This window comes from Idiotropiscis lumnitzeri, chromosome 8, assembly GCF_059441095.1.
Source record: "Idiotropiscis lumnitzeri isolate Australia: NSW breed Sydney's pygmy pipehorse chromosome 8, RoL_Ilum_1.0, whole genome shotgun sequence".
NCBI lineage: Eukaryota > Metazoa > Chordata > Actinopteri > Syngnathiformes > Syngnathidae > Idiotropiscis > Idiotropiscis lumnitzeri.
The window spans coordinates 13,732,378-13,749,958 of NC_142398.1; the positions used below are offsets into that span (position 1 = coordinate 13,732,378).

Sequence of the window (17,581 nt, forward strand, 5' to 3'; positions counted from 1 at the left end):
TTTATTTACTCATTTTTATTTTTGATCAATCACTAACATGCACACACACGTAAAGAAAATCATTCTATGTATCATAATTTTGTGCAATTGCTATTCAATCAACTGGATGTTCTATATTAATGCATTTAATCTATTTTTCTCCATATTCTTCAAATTTTCAAACAGCCATAATTTGTTCTGCAAGCTAACATCAGCCAACAAAGCCCAACTCTTTGTAGTCGGCATCAATATCAGCAATGACGACATCCATCACATTATTCAAAGCCTGCGTCCCAGCGCTGTCCAGTCCTGCCTTCTCCTCCAAAACCTTCACAATGATTTCTGTGATCAGCTGTAAAAGAGACAAACAGCCAATAAGATGATGCATTGAGAGAACTACGAGACGTGTCAGAAAAATTCCAGGACTCGTGTCACTAATTGATTTTCAACCCAAACAGCATAGAGATTCTGCAACGTTTGCTTCATTCAGTGCTCGAATTGAGATGTTGCAGAGTAAATTAGGGCTTTGCATTGCCTGAGCATCTGACAGTTCCTTCCTACTTAACTGGCCTGGCTCTGTGCAGTTTTTTAATTTATTTATTTATTTATTTTATAGCTCTTTAGCGAAAGAGGGTCTGTTTTGTAGTTCTGTGACAATTAAGCTGCACTGAATAATCATTCTGGAGTGCATGAAAGCATGGCAGAGAATGTTGGGTTGTGCCACCAGTCCTGGAACATATTTCAAGTTGACCTTGTAATTGACAAGGGCTATCTTGTGTTTTGTGGCATGGGTCTTGGACAAAGGTTTGAGGATGCCGGCGTGATCGCCTTTTGCTTTCAGCAGCTCCCCCAGTTTCTTAAGTACTGTGGCACCGTGAGCAGAAACGGACGCGTTTCCGGCCAGGTTGTCTTGGGCGATTCCTGCAAACTTAGGGAACAGTTTCTGCGTCTCAGGGTGCTCAATGAATAAACTGCAAAGAGAAAGTACTCGGATTACTGGCGTTCATCGATTAACCCTTTTTCTCTTGAACTGCATCTTAGCCCAAAAGCAACTGACCGAGTTAGAACCAGACCTCCGTATGTGTTCAAGTCCGCCTCCACTGGAGCCCAAAACTTCAGAATTGTGTCAAAGTCAGCCATGACTGAAGGATATGTTTGAGGAAACTGTGTGGGGAGAAGATTAGAGAACACTGGGGAATACAAAGCTAATTGGAGGGAAATTCAAAGGGAAAAGAGGAGAAAAACCACGACTATTATCCTTTTGTTCCAGGATTACATTTAATGGCCAGCAGCCATAAGCGTTGCATGAAAGCCATTATGAATATATTACCTAAGCTTTGACCTCAATGCAGCTGCATTGTGTGGCCTGTTCTTAAAACACCGGCATGTTTAATTTTTAACCCCCAAATTCCCATTCAATCTTATTTCCTTAACTTGAGACAATAAAATTCAACTTGAACAATTTTGCTTTTTTTTTTAGCCTCTTGGGCAGAGTGTTGTGTTTTTCTTTTGTATTGTGACAGCACTGACGAAAGCTGATAAGAGATTTTGCTCTACACTCGATTTTTTTTTGTCGGAAAAAAAAATTAATAACTTGAAACCTATTTTAAAAAATACAAGACAAACGCTACAGCGATAAAATTCAACTTTCTAATATTAAAATGAAGCTGGTAAAACCTACCTGTGAAAATATAAATGATCCTACGTTATCCAATTCTTCTTGGAATGACCTCTTCCACACTTAACCTTATATAGATTCCCTCCCTCTGTTCCATCACCAAAATATCCCAGCCCCTACTCGCACCTCTCTCCAAACGGTTTCAACACCTCGACGCCACGCCACTCAGGAATCTATAAACAGGATCATTAGCAGGGTGATAAACAATCAAACTACAGAGTGTAAATGCGTGTGTTGTAATATCGCCACACTGACGGTTGAACTACAGAAGAGCAACGCTTCAAAGTCCCCCCCCCCCGCCCCCCCAAAAAAGCAGAATGCAGCATTGATTTACAACCCCCCACCACTCAAGGTCTAATGCTGCTGTTAATTGGATCCCAAACTTGGAGCATTTCACTGTTAATTCGAGCGCCAGATAAAGAAAAAGCAGCCCAACAGGCAAGTGCATAGCCACGTTTGCATGATCTTCAATGACGATGAAATAAAGTAGTAAATAGTTTAAATATTAGTGCTCAATTGTGACAGCAAGACACAACCTAAGCGGTTTTTTTTTCAATGTGCTTTTCATTGAGATTTTTGTGAGACCTCCAATAATATCATTCAAAATTATCTTTTTTAAAGGCAAAGGCAGATTGAGAATATTTTTCCCTTAATATCTATCAAATATATGTTGCAGCCGAAAACATTTGTTTCTTGATATCTAATTCTTTATTATTTCTTATTTGTTTTAAAATATGTATACAATAATACGGAAGTGTATTGGTCCAATAAAAAAATAAATATAAGTGTAACGCGAGGAGGAGGATGGATCCGTATATCAACAGTGAGATCACCGTATCTGTCGTGGTGAGGAGTTGAGCCAAAAGATGAAGCTCTTGATTTCCCAGTCGATCTACATTCATACCCTCACCGATGGTCACGAGCCGAAAGGTCAAGATTCCGGATACGACCGGCCTATTTGATTTGATGAGAAGCTCGAAATCTGGAAGAAGTGGCTACGGAGAGGGAAGTCTGGGTTTCCCAATTTAAAAAGGAAAATTCTGCACCCTTGACGTGACCTCGAATTGGTGGGAAAAAGTGCATTAATAGAAGGGTAGAGTAGATTCCATGTTTTAAACCTATATATTTTTATATATAGTACACATTTGATTTGAGTAAACAACAGTTGATTGCACATAAAAAAGACAAAGTTTTGTCGTTTTGGGTTTGCTGTCCCTCTAATAATATATTTTCGTAACAAAAACATTTTCTCATTCATTATGGTTCATCTTGGAGAGCGAAAACATGTTTGAAGATATTCAGTGGAAAAAGTTTGAGAATCACTGCATTTGAGACTAAAGGTGAACCCCTCCTTCTCTGAACGGTGATTGGTCACGCCGGAGTCTCAACATCCGTGCTTGACCAACCGCTTCTTCTGTTTTAATCACGTGAAATAACAAACCCGGAAAACCAAACCACTCCTCGGGAAAAGTTGACATTTATCTCTTGTTTTCGTTTTGATACATGTAATCCAAACGTCTAAAGTAATTTAAGCTTTAAAGTAAATGGTAGAACTGCATGCGTTCTTCGATGATACGAGTTTTGAAAAACGTCAGAAACCTGTCCACCGCTCCAATGAACCAAACGGGTAACATGTTACTTTTTTTCCCATTGAATGACTGTTTCATTTGTGTTTTATTTTGTACTGTACAAGTGCCATTATAAACAGTCTAATTATATAATCGACCAACTGAAAAGAACTATGAGGGGTGCTAAGTAATTCATTTGACAAAATATTGTATGTTTAACGTAACCTTTAAACCTCATTCGACATCATTGCTTGATATACATGTATAGTTATGTCAGCTATATCAGATCATGTTCTCCTGTGCTACACCCCTGGACTCCTCAGAACTGTCCGTACCAGTCCCCTGGGGAGAGATCAGAGGGAAAATCTGGGGTCCTGATCATGGCCGTCCTGTGCTGTGCCTGCATGGCTGGGCTGACAACTGTGGTAGCTTCAACACTCTTATTCCCCTTCTACCTAAAGGTAAATAAAAATATCGTATCCACATACGTATAAAATATGTTACTGTTGTTTGCGCAAAAAATAATCGTAATCCAAACGAGGCAAAGCAATGTATGCGATAAAAAGAATGATACATAAATTGAGATTGTTGTTGAAAAATGGACCATCTCGGCCAGATTATCCCTTTAAATATTCACTCACTCAGGTGGTGGTGGCTATTTCTCATGCTTTATCCTGCAAAATATTTTGGTGCGCATATCAAATCAGGCCGTGTGTGCCCAGGAAATTGTGAGACCCTATATTACATGAGTACAGATAAATAACTGCTTTTGAAAGGCGATTTTCAGGGATTTATAATATTTAAGTGCATATTATTCTAGCAAAATTATGGCAACATATAAAAACACCAGTTTTTGTTCAGTTTTGTAAACATGCATTTGGAGATGGTGGGGATCTTTTAAACTACCTATAAATTTAAGAAAAAAAAATAGAGTACAAGATACTGTGCCATATCATTAGCTGTCCGTTTCTCAGCCATCTCTCGTTTCTTCCTGTCAGAGTGCAGATATGTGGCGGTGGACCTTGCAGGTCACGGTCTGTCCTCGCATCGTCCCCCTGGCGTCTTTTACACCTTTACTTCCTATCTGGCAGATATTCACAGAGTTGTTGACAGTAAGTACATTTTTTGTTCAAATTTTGTTTGCTTTGATAGCATATTGTTGTGTTAATCAGATTTGAATGTTCTTGCTATCATTCAATACAGGCTGATTAGCAAAAACATAAAATAAACAAAGCCCCTTATTGATTTCCATCGTATTGTCCATCGGTGCTCGCAAGCCTGACGTTCTATGACAAGTAAAGCCAATGTGATGTGTACTTTTGCGATGAGATGCAGTAGCTGCCTGATGATCTGTGAAATTAACTCCCACAGCCCTCCGCTGGCGCAGATTCTCCATCCTGGGCCACAGTATGGGTGAGCATAGCCTTGCAGTAGTCATATCTATTTGCGTTTTGCTCCTTGGTAAACGTCAACATCTGCATCTTTTTTTCAAGGGGGTAATATTGCTGGAATGGTAAGTCGCACAAGTGTGTTGTTTCACCTCTCATTATTTTTAGCCGCCATTTGACAGTCGTCGTAATCAGTGCTGACTTTGATCCACCTTGTTTTTGATGCAGTTCAGTGCTCTTTTCCCTGAGATGGTGGAAGCTTGTGTATTGCTGGACTCTTATGGATTCTTACCCACTGATCTGGTAAACTTGAAAGACTGATTTCTCTTTCCCATGAACCCCGCTGTTTTCGAATTACAGTTCCTTGTCACTTTTCTAGTGGTCACAATTGATTCTCATCACATTTTTAGACTATTCAGAGCGTATTGCTATATTTTCAATGAAGTGCATTATTCATTTTAAATCTTATTTCAAACCGGTTGTTGTTCAGAACATCCAGATTATTTTTTTTAAAATTGTTTGTATGACCTTGAGTGCTGTTTGAACATGGTTAAGCTTATATCAATATTTGTATTTACCGCAACTAAAAACATGCCGTAAAAGCTCGTTAACATATTAGCCTTGGGTGAGATCATCTCGCATGAGCTTTGAATCAATAGACAACTAGATCTTTTTAAGACTCAACCTAAACTCTAAACTCATCTTTACCAAGCCATTGCCTGTTTATGCCTCTTCTTACTGAGCATTAATTTGCAGTTGCTATTTTTGTACCTTCTGTTTTGAAAGTCAACTGTTCTCCTAAATAATTTATTTAATCCCTGAAAAAAATGTCCTCACATGCAAAGAGAAAAACTGCAGTTGGTTCAGGAATACAATCTCAGTGGTGTTACTATGCTAAAACCAAACCAGCACCCAACAAAAAATGTAAGGTTCAGAAATGTTTTTTTTCCACAAAATAATTTGTAATTGTGGTTACAGAGTTTTGGATGACTTTAAATGATGAAATTCACCGTGATTCCACACAGAACACTGACGTCTCACAATACAGTCTTGTTTACAGAAAGAGATTCCTAAAATAATGCGGCAGGGGATGGATGAAATGCTTCAGTTTGAAAATAAGCCTGAAAAGACTGAGCGAGTTTACACTCATGAGAAAGCCGTTGAGAGGTACGTCTTAGTTTTTGTCTTTAAAACGACACTATTTAGCATCAGTCTATTGATTTTCTTTCTTTTTGTGTCAGGCTGTTTGCAGCAAATCCAACCCTAACCGAGGCGTCTGTGGGCAACCTTTTAGAACGTGGACTCGTCCAAGTTGAAGGAGGTTTGTTTTCACATCTCTGCTCTCATGCTCCTCATTCGTAATAATCCCATTTCTTTTCTTATGTAAATTCATTGTGATCCTGTCGTGTAGGAGTTGTCTTCTCACGTGACTTCCGTATCAATTTGGTAGGTTCCAGTTGTACGTTTTCGTCTCCAAAATATCACATGCACGAACAATTAGTTTTTTTGGTTTTTTTTTCCATGAAGAAAAACATAGCTCGTATCAGCTTGGAGCAGAGTCTGGAGCTGCTCTCCAGGATACAAGCCTCTGTTCTGGTGGTTCTGTGAGTTATTAATTTATCTGCCACATAAAATAATGGATGCGCTCTACTGCTCCACTTCAGCATTGGAATTCTACAGCTCATCTTTTTTTCCCCCCCCAGTGCGGATGAAGGCTTTGAGAAAATATTTGCAGAGCGAGACCAAAAGAAATTTACATCGCCGCTTCTGCAGGGGTATAGACACAAAAATGTAAGTGTGTTCATAGAGTAGGTGTGCTTATAGCTTCTGTTATATTTATAGCGGATAATGGTACAGACAGAGTGAGGCTGTCAGACCGACAAATGGACCAAACAGATGCAGAGAGCAGACCAAACGTCTAAATGAATGACAGACTGAACAATTGAATGACCAATGGGCAGGCCCACTGACAGCCTCAACTGCTGACAGCAATCCATACAGAACAACAGACACGTACCGACATTCTGACAGAAGAGCAAACCAATTGACCACCAGTTAGTCAGACTAAGGCTACGTTCACACTGCAGGCCATGCTGCCCAATTCAGATTTTTTTGTTGAATTGGATTTTTTTTATGTACTCGTTCACATCAGAAAAACAAATTCCACTTCTAATGTGTGATCGTAACGTGTCCATAATGTGACACTCATGCCCAAGTTTTATGAATAAGCCCGGTGGGTTGAGGCCGGAACCGTACTGAGATTGCGGCCGGAGGGCTGGGGACTGACAGGCAAAAAAGGCTCAAGTGACCAGCACTGCTCTAGTTGAGTTTAAAATTTGAGCCTTCTATTGAAACTGTTTATTTAAAACTAATTAATTATTAGCCCAGGTAAAATGAATGCAATTTTTGACTGCTATACTCGTCAATGGCAGTGAATGAGTTAAATGTTACAACAGTTCTAAGGCAATTTATAAGTGTAAGTTAAATTTATTGTATATAGTTTCTTTATGCAAGGAAACAAGACAAAAATGGATACATTTGCACCTTTTTTTTTTTTTTTTTTAAATAACTATTTTATAAACAATCCAGTCCAAAAGGAACTTTCATAATTATAGTATTTCATAGAATTTGATTTGTTTTACCATTGGTAAGATTTAAAACAAATATTTTCTGGTTGTCCCTCCCCCCCAAAAAAAAATGTTTGAATAATTGTGATTTCAATTATGACTAATATAATCGTAATTAATATATTTTTCATAATCTAGCAGCCCTATCATGTGGCCCCGTCCTTACGGAAGTAAATATGTTGAATCAAAGCAACAGTCAGGCTCACAGAAAGAACTTGTGACAGTCAAACAGACAGACAAACCAACTGACCGTTCAGTTGGAAGTCAGAGAGGGCCCACAGACTGACCAAATGGAGAGAAAATGACAGAACACCATAAAGCCAGCATTAACGTGAACAGGCCGAAATACTGACAGACAGACAGACATTAGCGCGTTCTCGGAGGCATCCAAATAGACAGCCGCTGCAGACATTCGAAAGCAGCATTCTGAATATTTCATCAAGTGACCTACATAATTGAACGTGGTCAAGTTGTGCTAATGAGGAGGCTGATGCTACGCAGCTCAGCGAAATACGCTCGACGGTGGAGTCCCATCAGTGGGGAAAAGAGGCGCATCTTGATGTTTCCTTGACTTGTCGCTTGTTTCCTTTCATACAGCACTCGGTGGTGAAGGTACCCGGCGGCCATCACGTCCATCTGAACAACCCCGAAGTGGTTGCTCCGTCAGTGTGTGAATTCCTCCAGAGCAAAGTCTTATCGTCGACAATTAAAGCGGACGGACTCACTACGAAGCTGTAAGGAAGAGCATATCGCACACATTAATGACACCGCTCATTTCAACATCCGTATTGCTCGTCTCCAAGTTGCCATGTTAATTGCAGTGAACCATTCTTCATAGTTGTAATAAATGTGAATGTGTTGTTGCCTTTTGTGGCACGTTTTCTTGTTACGAAACCATTTATGCTACTGTCAGGGTAAAATTCCATATACATACTCTTCCTGACACTCTGGGAAAAACATAGTTTCACATTACAGGGTCTTCAGCTACAGTCGATATGGGAAGCAGCCTCTTCATGTCTGGTGATGTTTGTGTTTCTTTCAGGCTGTTGACTTCATTTTTCTTTTTTTTTTGCGGAGGGGCTCTAGCCAGTCGACTCGTGTAGCATCAGACCAGCGGTTGCAATGTCACGTGCTACCCCGGTGCCGTTGAGCAACCCTTTAAATCACTGACTTTGAAGTCTCCTGCCATTAATATTTCAGAGGTTGCATGAATAAATCAAAAGGCAACTAGCAGAGGAAAGCAGCAGCACCACAGCGGCTCAGGGGCTGCATATTAGTAAGGTGGTCTGGCTGCTCTGGTCTGTGGAGGATTTCTAATTTGCATCGCAAGCATTTTTGCAGCCTTGAAATCTGCTTCTCTCACCTTACGAGCCTTTAAAAGCTGCTGTTAAATGTTCCAATGCTTTTGAGGAGTTTTGTTTTTGGTTTGCTATTTAAATGAAAAACCTTCCTTGTATCAACACAAAAATGCCTGAAAAAAAAATAATTCTAAAGTATGTTGATCTTGGAATGAATGAAAAGGATGCATTTTAGATTAAAGACGCGTTCTTTAATTTGACATATGTGGCTTGATTGGCGGTAATTAGTTTGGAAAAGCACATAAGTGCCGAAATATACTACCTGAATAGAAAGCATTTCACTTTTAAGGCAACATTTTCGACATGCGGGTACATCCACGATGGGTCCATTTTACTCTAGCAATAATATCCCGTAACAGGTCTCCGTGGAAAAATGTTTGGGTCGCAGCCTGGGTGAGGGAAACGAAGCACGCACTGACCGCACTGATGACATTTAAATAGTCCACCCGCTTTCATGCTGACACTGCTTTTTTCACACCTTCCTCAGGTGTTAAGCGAACCACTGGGTTTTCATCACATCCAATCCGTCGTAAGCCACTGGGATGTCATTTGAGCTGCAATCAATTAGAAAACAAAGCAGGATGTAGAGCTTCTCTCCTAATTGTGTCTTTTCTCTCGTTAATCTCTCATGTTTCAATGTGACTCAGCTCCGTGCTCATTTCCTTGTTTCAGGTGAGAAAGCAGTTTGAAATGTCAGGGTCCATGCTGGTTGGAATGCTCAACCAATCTTTGAACTTTCTCTTTTATTTTGCTGCGTTCTGTTTGAATGATTTGACATCAAGTGTTTCAGGTAAGGTCATAAAAGTTTGCCCTCAGAACTCAACAAGGAATTGTAGTTTGTGTGCTAGAGTGAACTCGAACATTTTTCATTACAATAATATGTTAAGATTTTAAGATGGCGGAAGTAACTGTGAGTCAAAGTTAAAATCACTCTTCAAATTATCTGATAATCTTCAAATAGTCGGTCTTTTCTTTTTTTTTTTTTAATAATAAAAGCAAGAACATTTTTTATTTTAGAGGCCGTGTGGGCCAAGATCAGATTTGAGCATATTCTGAAGTATTTGTCGTTAGATTTATTTAAAATTGTAGGTTCAAAAAACCCTTCAGTTTCATTCTGTCAAAGCACATGGCAATTTTTTTTTTGGTATTGCCTTAAAAAAAAAAAAAAAACAGCATTGTGGACTAGTGGTTAGAATGTCTTCCTCACATTTGAGAAGATCTGTGTTCTTATCTCTTCTCTGGTCTACATGTTCGTCACTTTACTTTCAAGCTTTGTTTATCCATCTATTACCTGTACCGCTTCTCCTCACAAGGGTCGCTGGAGCCTATCTCAGCAGTCATCGGGCAGTAGGCAGGGTACGCCCTGAGTTGGTTGCCAGCCAATCGCAGGGCAAACATAGACAAACAACCATCTGCGCTCACACTCACACCTAGGGGCAATTCCGAGTGTCCAATCGGCTTGCCATGCATGTTTTTGGAATGTGGGAGGAAACCCACGCAGGCCCCGGGGAGAACATGCAAACTCCACACAGGAATGCCGAAGCCAGACTCAAACCCACGACCTCTGCACTGTGAGGCCATCGTGCAGCCGGTTTGTGTATACATATCTTTTTATTTTGTATCGTAAAATGTGCCATATTCTTTGGAGAAACCTTTTTTTTTATTTGTATTACACTATAAACAGATGCATTTGATAGGTGTCTTGAACATACAGCAGTGCAAGGTATAACATCTATTGTGATGAGTGGGGAATTTGTTTAATTGATGAATTTGTAAGACAAATGTTTGCATTTGAGAAGTGTTGTTCTTCTGCAGTGAGCAGTGAATTATAATCAAGTTCTTTGGCAGAAGCAATCATCCTATTATGTGGAACACTTTGGGCTAAATTGCAGAGTGCTGAAGTAGTGAAAATGAAATAAAATCAGGCATACTGATGTGTCATCATTTTTGTCGGCGGCATCTTTTCGTTTGCGGTGATGGCTTTGGGTTGAACGTAGCTCTCCATGGAGATGCTCATAAAATGTGAAATGGATGAATTTGTTTTTATCTCCTCTCGTCCTCTCCCAGGAAATAATCTCACTTCCTTTGCCCTCTTGTGCTGGCTGTGCATCTCTTTTGGCAGGATTTGTCTTTACCTCCCCAGAGACCGGCGGCTTCATTCTGCGAGTCGCTGTTCATCTCTTTTTAAAAATGAAGCGTAACATTTGGGCCCCAACAGGCCAAGTGTCTTTTTGTTCTCAGCCACACTTTGGAGGCTGGAGACACCATCACGCATACAAGCTTCTTTTATACAGTAGTTTTGTTTTCAGTTGGGGTACACTGGGCACTTCATTAGTTACACTAGCTAATGACATCCAAACCGGGATTATGGCGAGTACGCTGCCATATGACCAAAACACATCATACTCTATAATACTGTTTCTAACCAGAATTAACTGCATAAAGCAGCGGTGGGCAAACTTTTTTGATTGGTGGGCCACAATGGGTTCTAAAATTTGACAGAGGGGCCGGAGCAGGAGCAGATGGATGGAGTGTTTTGGTCACCTCACCTCATCGGAGAAAAAAAAAATACATTTAATTTAAAATGAAAGTGAACAAACGCGTTACAACAAAAACACAGCAGTATTTAGAAAATAAAACATTAACAAGGTTTATTAATGTATTTTTTTAATGTTCGGCGGGCCGGATTTAAACATTTAACGGGCCACATGTGGCCCCCGGGCCGTAGTTTGCCCACACCTGGCATAAAGTGACATTTCCAAGTCCCAGAAGCTTTTGTGACACAATTGTGTCCACTGTGGAGGTCTGCTCCTGTTTTACGTCACATACTGAGCTGGGCAGTCGGTCTCTGGAGCGGAACGGTCTGGCCCTCTGGCATTTTTTGGGGCGAGGATTGACAAATTTTTAAAAAATGGTTTGATTAACAAAGGCCGGAAGTTGATTTTAGTCCGGCCCACGAAACGACCCTCGTGCGTGAGATGAACCTACGTGCGAAACAGGGAAACGACAAAAATTGCCTGAGGGCGGCGACTGACCAGCAAAAAGGTGCAAGTGCCCAGCTCTGGTCACATAATTGTTACAGCGCTTTTCGGGTGGAGGATTATTGCAGAAAAAAAACATATGACTGGTCACCGGTGTGCATCCTGATTTCAATGGACTATACAATGTTTTCAAACTCAAGCAAAAAGCCATGATAATATTTTTATTTTGAATATGCGGCCACTGTTACAGACTGACTGTCTATAACAAGTCAGCGTCAGGTCAGCTTTTCAATTGTACCCACGAGTTGATGCATTCATAAATAAAAGCAGATGCTACCGTTATACCAATTTAGCGAAGAAAGCGTTTTATGTCTTGGGAGCTGCTAACCCAAGACAGTCTAAGTGAAAACTGATCAAGAGACAAAAAATTTTGTTTTTACTGTTCAACTTTGCAGCCAGAACAGTAAAGTTTGGTTGTAATGTAAACATCTGCTTAAAATGTGACTCATCATTATCATTTGCAATTTGTAAACATGAGGAAATATGAGGGGAAATATACCGTGGGCGTAAATGACCAAACGCGTACTAAAACCTACCTCACTTGCGGAGCCGACACGGCATCTGTAAAGCTGCTGCTTTACAGTGGCCTTTTAAAAAGTGCTTGGCATTTTAGAACATTAAGATGCTGAAGAAAGCACGCCTTTCTTCTTACCTTAAAAGTGTCACATCATTTCTTTCTTGTAAATGTCATCGTGATGACCTTCCCGTCATCTGGTTCCTTTTTTATGAATCTCCAGAGGCTAAAAATAGACACCAAACTTGTTAGTGCTGAGCTTTTGTATTTTCTTTTTCTTGTGAGCAATAACAATAAATCAGCTTTTCCTCTTAAACATCATTGCGGCCGCTTTCAGACATCGTCCATATGACAGCCGCCTACCACCCTGCTCCTGCTTTGTGTCACAGAAACTGCGTGTTGGCCCTGGGTGTTAAATTGAGTGGAATTGATTTTACGTGGCAAGCCGAAGACATCTGAAGGGCTTGCACCCGTCTCCTCCCACACACACACACAAAAGATGATAGTTATATAAGTTACCCTCCTACTCCCTCCTTCCTCACTGCCATGAGCAGGGGTGTTGTCATAGCAACCCAGCCCTCCTTTGAACGTCAGAGGCATGAGCTCGGAGGATGAAGCTGCATGCAGCATCTGTCTCCTGTGCTTCTCGGAGAGCACCTGTCATCTTTTTGGACTTCATTTCTGTTTGCGTGACACTCGGAGAGCTGCGAAGGAACGTCTCGCCCCGTGTGGACGGCTTTAATTGAGGACTCGAGTCGCACACCTTCACGCGCTGGTCCAGCTGTGTGCACAGGTGAGCGCTGGTGTGTTCGGTCGCTGTTGTTTGAAGGATGTCGGGAAAGAGCGCGGAACTGATTTTTACCATATGAAATGAGTACATGCATGTTACGTGTCTCGTCCTCTTCTCAGTGTTAAATTGCGCATGGCTAAGATTTGTGGGAACATATTTGACGACACATGTGTGACTCTCTCAAGAGAGTAGAACCTCAATTTAGCCTGATAACGATCTTGATCATTTTAATCAGGTGTGTTAGAGGAATGAAACATCAAAAACGTGCAGGATATGAGTTGCACTAAATCATGATTCACAAATTGTTTAATTGATTTAACTGATGAATTATGTTGTTAGTTTTTGTGTTTATAAAGTAGAACTATAAAATGCTAATTCTATTATCCTCATTAGAAAACACATGATAATTTCATTACTCTTTTCGGACAACAGAATAACTCTAGTCTTTCTCTTCTTTCCTCTCTCCCAACATCAAGACCGCTTCCTTCCTCCTCATCCATATCGGATTTGCCACACCTCCGAAACCCCCCAGCGATGTCGTGGTTGTTCTTGGACTGGTTTGTGCCACTCTACCTGCTGGTTTCAGTCCTGGTACTGGCGGGCTTCGGAGCATGCCTGTACTTCTTGGAGCCCGGACTGCACGACACACACATGTGGAGCAACAAAAGCGCCAGGCATCGCCCGCTGGTGGCCAGCGTAAACTGCAGAGATGATGACACAGATGCGCTCATATGATTCCATGGGAGGGCAGAGGGGGGCTTCGACAATGGAAGGAGGAGGGATGATCTGATAAGCCTTATCCCATCACATCAACTTTTCTCTGATCTCAAGCATATTTTCTTTTTCCCTTGGGGTGTATAAGACCAAAGTGAAGCAGGTTTTACAGTAAATGATGCCAGAACGAGATTGTGGAGGGGCATGTTGGCCTTTGAGAGGCTTGATGTCAAATTTTGTGCCATTGGCCACCTGTACCAGTTTTTAACATGTGCTGTTGTTTTTGTATTTTGGCTACCATTTCAAGCGTACTCTGTAATGGTGTTGACTTATGTATTCGTATTTCGTATTGTTCAAGTGACACATCGGGTAACTGCATATCTGTTCAGATCTAGAATTTTATTTTTACACCCATCGACCACTGCTTTACAGATTTGTTTGCACATAGAACACAGCTCTCTGTTTTGTTTTGTTGTTTTGGGGGGGGGCGTCATATTCAAATGCAGATACTTCTCAATAAAATTTAAGATTGTAGAAAGGTTCATTTCACTCGTTCAATTGCAAGTGTTAAACATGTATGTACAGTCATTAAATACAAAATTTCATACCTAATAAAAATGTTTCTTATGTAGAAAGAATAAAAAAATACAACTCTCTCTCTCGTTCTCTCTCTCTCTCTCTGTATACATATATATATTTATATATATATATATATATATATATACTAATTCCAAATACACATTAATTAAACATATTTTAATATTTTTAAAAAACAAAATGTTGACTTTTTTCCCCCTTCAACTTTATCTATGAAGGACTTGGTCCATCTATCAGTTTTCAAAATAAAATTGGGCGCCTCAGCCCAAGAGTTTGCCCACCCCTGCTGTAAATGCATTGAATTATTCAGGTGGTCATATATTGTACTACAGTCACTACTCCACGGTCGCAAAAAAACATCGACAGCACAAGTATCAAACTCCAGTGCCAGGAGGGCCGCTTTCCTGCATGCTTTCAGTCTCTACCGGCTGCAACACACCTGATTCAAATGATCAGCTCATCAGCAAGCTCTGAAGAAGCCTGATAAGTATCCTGCTCATTTGAATCTGGTTTGTTGCAGCCGGGGGAGATGGAACCCATGCAGGAATGCGGCCCTCCAGGGCTGGAGTTTGACACCTGTGCTGGAGATGGTTTGTTCCACCGTGTAGTCATGATTGTGGTACAATATGTGATTAGGAAAAGCAACAGATGTATGTTAATAGATCACAGGAAATGGCAACCTCAGCGATCTTTCGTTGTACTGACTGTGGTTGAGTCACTCCACTATCGTGTGCTTCCTTATCTTTTCACATAAAAAAAAAAGTATCATCTGTAGTGGTGATGAGTATGTGTGATGCGATGTCAAGAGCAGGACAGAGCTCAGAGCAAGGATGCGGTGTGGGTGCGAAACAACAGTGCAGCCTCAGTGAGCAGGAATCACGAGAATGGCGCCCGTCCGCCCACGACGCCCACTGTGTCCTTCCTCGTCATGCTGTTTGGCTCCTTTACTCACTCAAGTCTGGCAAAAACAGACAACAAACTCTATGTGCAGGTTAGTGTACTTATTAATCACTTTTTGTTCTTGTCTCAAATGTGTGGCTTGTATTCTGTTTAAATACTGATACATAGTTGTATTGGTTTTTGCTATTTCTTTATAGTTAGTTTTTATTTAGTTTTTACTGTTTTTATTTTTTTTTATTCTGTTAGTTTTAACAAGCTGTTAGCGCAGGTTGGTAAGTTCTTATTAGTTTTGACTTTTTCAAAAATCCTTGTTTTTAGTGTTTTTATTGTTTTTTGTATTAGTTTTAGTTTTTTTTAAGATGATGTATTTTTCAAATGCAAGTTAAAAATAAAAGGTCACAAAATAGTAGTAAAGTACTGGTAAACTTAAATTCTCATACAACTCTGTACTTCTTTCTGTTAGGATGAACAGCAATACTGATGTAAATGCATTTAAAATGAACCGCAAAGGCTCATGTATGAAATCAAAAATGAAAATGACAGATGTTAGTTTTATAAACATAAGCTGCAGTTTTAGTTTTAATAAAGGATTTTTTTTTTTACTTAAATCCGTTAACAAAAAAATGTTTTTGCAGTGTTATTTGTTTTTATTCACTCATCATAGCGTTGCTGCCAAATCACTTATTCTTCCAATGAAGTACTACGTAACCGTTTCTTTAAATCAGAACAGCGACGTCGATCCGGTCAAGTAATACGACCTGCACCTGGTCATATATCAGAAACGCAGTCCTTGATTTATTAGCTTATAGATCAACTATTATAATGTAATTAAGGAATAGAAAAAGATCAAAAGTAACAAACTCGAAAACCTATTGGATTTGTATATATGTATAGCATTTTATTGTTGCTGCAGTTGGTCTTAAATTGCTGTATATATAAAACTGAGTTGATTGTAACTCTTGCAATCACAAATTAATGTTAATGTTCCATTTTAACAATGACATCTATTTCTGATGGGGTATTATACTCGCCTGACAACACTGCAATCGGTACTTATTGACTGTGTGGTTGTAAGTGTAAATGCTGGTCTGTCTCTAAAAATAAATGCATGGATGGGTCTATATTGGTACACCTAAATTAGGTTTTTTTTCCTCCTGGCCTATTTTTCCAGAAGGAATTGCAAGCCTTCTACAAATGTTTCTTAATCTAATCCTTCACCAGGTTGCACTCTGATCTCATTTCCCCAACGTGAGAAGCAGCAAGCAAAAGAAGAATGAGCATATTTGACCGTCTCTCACCTTTAATCCCCCGACTGTCGGCGTCCTCCAAACAAGCCAAAGATCATCCTCATCTTCTTCATCCTCCTCACTGTTCATCGGCTCCTTTATCTGCTCCTGTCAAAAGGAAAGGAATTGAAATGCCTTCGTTTAGACTCGAGGGTGTCACCGATGAGAGAAATCAAAAGAAGAACTCTGGTGCTGACAGGTAAAAGAACAATGGAGCATGAAAAAAAAAACAATTCCGGCAATCCCCTCAAATTCGCAGTCCTGCTTCCGTGCGTGTGTAAGCGGTTAAAACTTTTATTTTCGTGACCCGTGACGTTGTAATCCCACTCCTGACCACAAGAGTGCAGCACACAATTTACACTGAGGCGCTGTAAATTTGAAAGAGCAAGAAGTTAAATCAGAGAGATGATACGTTCGTTAGGTTGAAAAAAAATGGATGTTTTCATCATAGCCTAGTTTCTTTTGAAAATTATTGAATGTCATTCGCTGCAAAGCTTGTCTTTTAAGCAATGGCAACGGATGTAAGTTCATTTTACTATGTACATCTTTGGTCATGATTATTGGTGTATATTAATAGATGCTAAATTTAGTAGTTTGGTGGAAAAACGTGATTTGTTTACCGTAAACGCGTAAAGGGATCGGTCTCTAGTCTTAAATTTGCACTCGGCAAGGTTTTGACGCATAATACAATCGCCTTTTTATTTGAACATTTATGACTCTCACGTCTTAATAAATAGCAGATTAACACTGTTACTGTTCACAATGAGTATTCTATGAGCCTCTGGAAAATAATTTTCAGAATGGAATCGGGTTCGAATTTCCTGGCCAATTTCTGCTTATGTGACGTCATGCGCGTTCTCGTCGTTGTCTCACAGAGTCACGACCAAAAGCTATTATTTCGCCATAATGGATTCTACATTTCCTCAGAGGAGACTGCCGTCTGGCACAACCCAGTCACTCACAGTTTCTCTGAAGAAGACAAAAAAAGTGGAAATCCATGTTCGTGTGTGTGTAGAAACCAGTGTGCAGATTCATTTTTTGGCCGCAAGTGGCAGTAGCGATTAGAAACTCAAAATCCTGCGAAGTGCTTTGTAAGGCGGTATTTCATAGAATATTTATTTCATTGATTGCAATGATGGTC

The 17,581-nt window shown here is 40.0% G+C and overlaps 3 protein-coding genes and 1 long non-coding RNA gene across 33 annotated transcripts in view; 3 read left to right on the plus strand and 1 right to left on the minus strand.

Annotated features, from left to right (window-relative positions):
* Window positions 1-17,581, minus strand: part of mb (myoglobin) — a 19,171-nt gene continuing 1,590 nt past the window's right edge. For 7 of the 26 annotated variants that reach the window (XM_088302552.1, XM_088302555.1, XM_088302554.1 and 4 more), the window contains 7 exons: window positions 16,453-16,548; window positions 13,517-13,644; window positions 12,292-12,379; window positions 4,162-4,305; window positions 1,037-1,143; window positions 731-950; window positions 1-331 (listed from right to left, as the gene is read on the minus strand). In XM_088302552.1, the coding sequence (XP_088158678.1) occupies window positions 191-331; window positions 731-950; window positions 1,037-1,143; window positions 4,162-4,203 (510 nt within the window). In that variant the 5' untranslated portion in view covers window positions 4,204-4,305; window positions 12,292-12,379; window positions 13,517-13,644; window positions 16,453-16,548 and the 3' untranslated portion in view covers window positions 1-190. The other 19 variants (XM_088302559.1, XM_088302560.1, XM_088302563.1 and 16 more) reach the window with 13 other exon arrangements.
* Window positions 3,032-10,542, plus strand: serhl (serine hydrolase like). 3 transcript variants are annotated; one of them, XR_015844639.1, is made up of 14 exons: window positions 3,032-3,284; window positions 3,549-3,686; window positions 4,224-4,337; window positions 4,597-4,638; window positions 4,719-4,738; window positions 4,842-4,916; window positions 5,674-5,780; window positions 5,855-5,934; window positions 6,025-6,059; window positions 6,141-6,217; window positions 6,317-6,404; window positions 7,838-7,974; window positions 9,086-9,270; window positions 9,381-10,542. XR_015844639.1 is itself a non-coding variant. In XM_088302546.1 (13 exons), the coding sequence occupies exons 1-13, from the start codon at window positions 3,215-3,217 to the stop codon at window positions 9,090-9,092; spliced, it is 990 nt and encodes a 329-aa protein (XP_088158672.1). In that variant the 5' UTR covers window positions 3,032-3,214; the 3' UTR covers window positions 9,093-10,542. The 3 variants fall into 3 exon arrangements, 2 of the variants coding, with proteins under 2 accessions (XP_088158672.1, XP_088158674.1); XM_088302546.1 differs by having other exon boundaries at window positions 9,086-10,542; XM_088302548.1 differs by lacking the exons at window positions 9,086-9,270; window positions 9,381-10,542 and having other exon boundaries at window positions 7,838-8,106.
* LOC148332278 (uncharacterized) lies at window positions 12,249-14,313 on the plus strand. The gene is made up of 2 exons (XR_015844641.1): window positions 12,249-12,946; window positions 13,420-14,313. It is a non-coding gene; the product is annotated as an uncharacterized LOC148332278 (long non-coding RNA).
* septin3 (septin 3) overlaps window positions 15,072-17,581 on the plus strand; it is a 14,839-nt gene continuing 12,329 nt past the window's right edge. The window contains exons 1-2 of one of the 3 annotated variants that reach the window (XR_015844638.1): window positions 15,072-15,245; window positions 16,376-16,639. The gene's annotated coding sequence lies outside the window, so the exon portion shown is untranslated. Of the gene's footprint in view, window positions 15,246-16,375; window positions 16,640-17,581 lie in introns of those variants that run through there. The other 2 variants (XR_015844637.1, XR_015844636.1) reach the window with 2 other exon arrangements.